Source organism: Herpailurus yagouaroundi, unplaced genomic scaffold, assembly GCF_014898765.1.
Source record: "Herpailurus yagouaroundi ecotype Mexico unplaced genomic scaffold, PumYag 191, whole genome shotgun sequence".
Lineage (NCBI taxonomy): Eukaryota > Metazoa > Chordata > Mammalia > Carnivora > Felidae > Herpailurus > Herpailurus yagouaroundi.
In genome coordinates this window covers 14,943,641-14,947,205 of record NW_024412422.1, presented here as the reverse complement: position 1 = coordinate 14,947,205, position 3,565 = coordinate 14,943,641, and the positions used below count along the sequence as shown (strand labels likewise).

Below are 3,565 nucleotides of genomic sequence, written 5' to 3'. Positions count from 1 at the left end.
CGGTGTCATTAATCTCGCGCCTCAGCGTTCCTCTGACCAACCCCATCCAGCTTTGGAGCTTGTGACTGTGTTTTTGTGTGTGTTTGACGTGGTTCTGGAGTCGGCTAATCCCAGGCTGGGCGGGCACAGCCCCAGCCCCCCCATCCCCCCTGCCCACTGGGGCTCAAGGAGCTGCTTCTTTTCTAAAACCACCCCCTGCTGTCCGAGCCCTGCCCTGCCTTGTTCCCCTGCTGGACACGGGTGCCCGGGAGGCCCACGTCCGGGCCCGGCTTTGTGTCTCCTGGGGAGATCAGGCTAGAGCGAGGACCCGCCTCTGTGTGGGTCAAGGGGACCCCTGGGCTCTTGGCAGCCAGGCCCATTGGCTCCGCATCTGCTGGGGCCACCGTGTGTGTCCCTGGCTGGCCTGGGACCTGAGGGGGAGGAGACCAGTGTCTGTGTGCCAGCCCCAGACCCAGATGAGTCAGGGGGAGCACAGGGGCCGGCTCCCCATCTGCCCCATGTCCCTGAGCAGCACTCTGCATATCTGAACAAGGACTGTGCAAGGAGACCTCAGGCCCGTTTGTCCGACCTGGACAGTCTGCTCCCAGGAAGATTCTGGATTTAATGGGGGCCCAGGCCTGGCCTCAGGGGTCCTGGCTTCTCTGTGGAAGGTCTACAGCCTTCCTGGCCCTGATACGGCCCTGGGGCAATGGTCAGGGGCAAGTCAGAGGCCTGAGGCTTCGTGTTCGGGGTATCAGCCCCTGGGTGGGTAGGTGGGCCTCAGGGCAGCCCGAGGGGGCTTTGAAAGTAGTTCAGCTCACTTCCCTAGTCGGTTCTGGGTCTGTCCATCTGGTCGACCTTGGCCTCTCAGCAGGGCTGAGCTGCTGTTCTCTCCTCGGGGGGGGCCTGGGAGACAGGCATCCAGGGCCTCACCCACCCCAGCCCCCCCCCCCGCCCCGCTCCCCGCCCTGAGTGCCGTCTGCACAGTCCAACGTGGCCCCTTCCCGTGTGTTCTCCTGCAGGTGGTGGCGGGAAGGCCAAAGTCTCTGGCAGACCCAGCAGCCGCAAAGCCAAGTCCCCGGCCCCGGGCCTGGCGTCCGGGGACCGGCCGCCCTCCGTCTCCTCGGTGCACTCGGAGGGGGATTGCAACCGCCGGACCCCACTCACCAACCGCGTGTGGGAGGACCGGCCCTCGTCCGCAGGTGGGCGGCAGGGCGCGATGCTTGGGCGGGCCTGTCGCTGTCCCCAGCACAGTGCGCAGGTCACCTGGGTGGGGTCGGGGGGGAGCATCTGCACTGGGCCTGGCCAGCAGCCTGAGCACCTACTGTGTGCAGAGTGTGTGGTCTGGCCTCTGGCCCTGACCGGAGAGGAGGGAAGGTTCGGGGAGTGAATGGAGAAGGCCGATCCCATGGGCTCAGCAGGTTGCGGGAAGCCGGGTTTTCTTCACGGGCACAAGGAGCCCCTGGAAGGTTCCAGGTGGAAAGCGCCTGCAAGAGAACAGACCCGAGGGGCGAGGGCGCGGGAACAGCAAGGAGGCCCCTCCCCGTCCCGGTGACAGCTGGCCCCGGGCACAGTGCGGGGGAAGTGGTGTCGGTGGGGAGAGGTGGGCAGCTTTGAGCCACTCGCGGGAGTCACGCCGGGACCGTGGCCAGACGTGGGAGGCCGAGGCCCAGTCCCCAGCGAGGTCGGCGGGTGGGCCCACGGGCAGTGCCCAGCTCACAGGGGGCCTCCCGGTCGTCTCTCCTGGTCTTTCTGGCAGGTTCCACACCGTTTCCCTACAACCCCCTGATCATGCGGCTGCAGGCGGGTGTCATGGCCTCCCCACCCCCGCCTGGCCTCCCCGCGGGCAGCGGGCCCCTTGCCGGTCCCCACCACGCCTGGGACGAGGAGCCCAAGCCGCTGCTCTGCTCACAGTACGAGACGCTCTCCGACAGCGAGTGACCGTCAGAACGGGCTGGGGGGCGGTGCCGGGGCCCAGCCAGCGGCCAGAGCAGCCGGGCAAGGAGGGGGCCGCTGCCGACCCCCCCCCCCCCCCCCCCCACCGAGGAAGGAGCCCCTGAGTCTGCCTGCGCGCCTGTCCGTCCGTCCGTCCAGAGCCGGCATCCTTGCCTGTCTAAAGCCTTAACTACGACTCCCGCCCCGGGCTGGCCCTGTGCAGTGACCTTACTCAGGGGATGTTTACCTGGTGCTCGGGAGGGGAGGGGCCAGGGAGGGGGCGCGGCGGCGTGTGGCGGCCACACGCACGCAGCCGGGGCGGCCAGGGACCCAAAGCAGGATGACCACGCACCTCCCATGCCACTGCCTCCCCCCTTAACGCATTTGGAACCAAAGTCTAAACTGAGCTAGCAGCACCCTCCCTCCGTCCCCATTCCGCTTATCGCTCTGGACAGACGGACACAGGCGCTGTCCAGCCCCCGGCGCGCTCGTCCCCGGTCAGCGAGACTGCCGCCGACCCAGTGAGGCCAGATGGGCGGGCGAGAGGGCCAGGTGGGGTCTGGGGCGAGCGGAGGCTCGGAGGGACCGGACCGGACCGTTTGTTCTCACGCATGGTTGCCGCGGCGGTGGGAAGGAAAGGCAGGTGTACATGATGTATTGGTTTACAGGGTATATTTTTGATACCTTTGATGAATTAGTTCAGATGTTTTACGCGAGGAAGGACTTGACCCAGTGTTCTTGCTGCTGTGCTTTTCCATCTCTGCTTACCGTTCAGGAGGCGTGTGCAGGCCGCCATCGGTGACCCCATCGTCCGCGGGCCTGAGGGGGCCGGGGGCTGCCGGCTCGCGGGCGCCCCTTCGTCCTCCCCCCCGCCCTTCCTTGGGCAGAAGGAATTTGATGGGTATTCTGTGACCGCCATCTGCGCACGGCGGTGGCATTCTGTCATTTACACACGTTGTTCTCATTAAAAAGCGAATTATACTCAAGCGACGAAGGCTTCATCTCTGCCTCGGACTGCACGGCCCTGGGGCAGGCGACTGGGGGCTTGGGGGGACAGTGCCAGTGTGACCCCGGAGGGGCAGAGACACATCCCCCCTGAAGTCACCAGGCCCGTCCCCTTGGCAGGTGAATAGCTACATCCGTGGCGAGAATGTCACCGCGAGGGCGTCCGGTAGCCACGCCCGCGGGGACGGTATCCGGCGTCCGTACTCGTGGGGGGACGGTGTGGAGCGTGCACGCCTGGGGAGGGGTCACAGGGCGCGTCCACGATGACCGTCGTCGGTTGTCGTTGCTAAATACGCTTGCGGTCACTCCCGCCGGTGTCGTGAGGACACGGACCCTTTGTCGTCACCGCCGTCTTCGATGCGAGGCAGAAGGGAGACAGCCCTCGGCCTCTCGGGTCCGGAAACGGCTGCCGGGCCGCTGCTCGTGGTTTTGGTCGGAGCGTCCCCGCTCTGGCTTCCTGTGTGTGTCGCGAACAGAGCCCGAGTTCTGGAAAGGCTGCGATCCGTCGCCGTGGCGGATGCTGGGGGCAGCCTCACGGGGGCCCCTCCCCCGCCCCTCTCCGCAGCACCTCGTCTGCCCCGTCAGGCCGGGCGCCTGACTCTGGAAGGGCACTCGGGGGTCCTCACTGCCCACCGTCCTGTCTGTG

General features: G+C 66.8%; 1 protein-coding gene across 26 annotated transcripts in view; it reads left to right on the top strand.

Moving 5' to 3' along the window:
* NCOR2 (nuclear receptor corepressor 2) overlaps window positions 1–2,898 on the top strand; it is a 183,238-nt gene extending 180,340 nt beyond the window's left edge. For 18 of the 26 annotated variants that reach the window (XM_040444070.1, XM_040444076.1, XM_040444074.1 and 15 more), the window contains 2 exons: window positions 1,002–1,181; window positions 1,739–2,898. In XM_040444070.1, the coding sequence (XP_040300004.1) occupies window positions 1,002–1,181; window positions 1,739–1,920 (362 nt within the window). In that variant the 3' untranslated portion in view covers window positions 1,921–2,898. The remainder of the gene's footprint in view (window positions 1–1,001; window positions 1,182–1,738) is intronic. The other 8 variants (XM_040444089.1, XM_040444088.1, XM_040444087.1 and 5 more) reach the window with 1 other exon arrangement.
* Window positions 2,899–3,565: the final 667 nt, after the last annotated feature.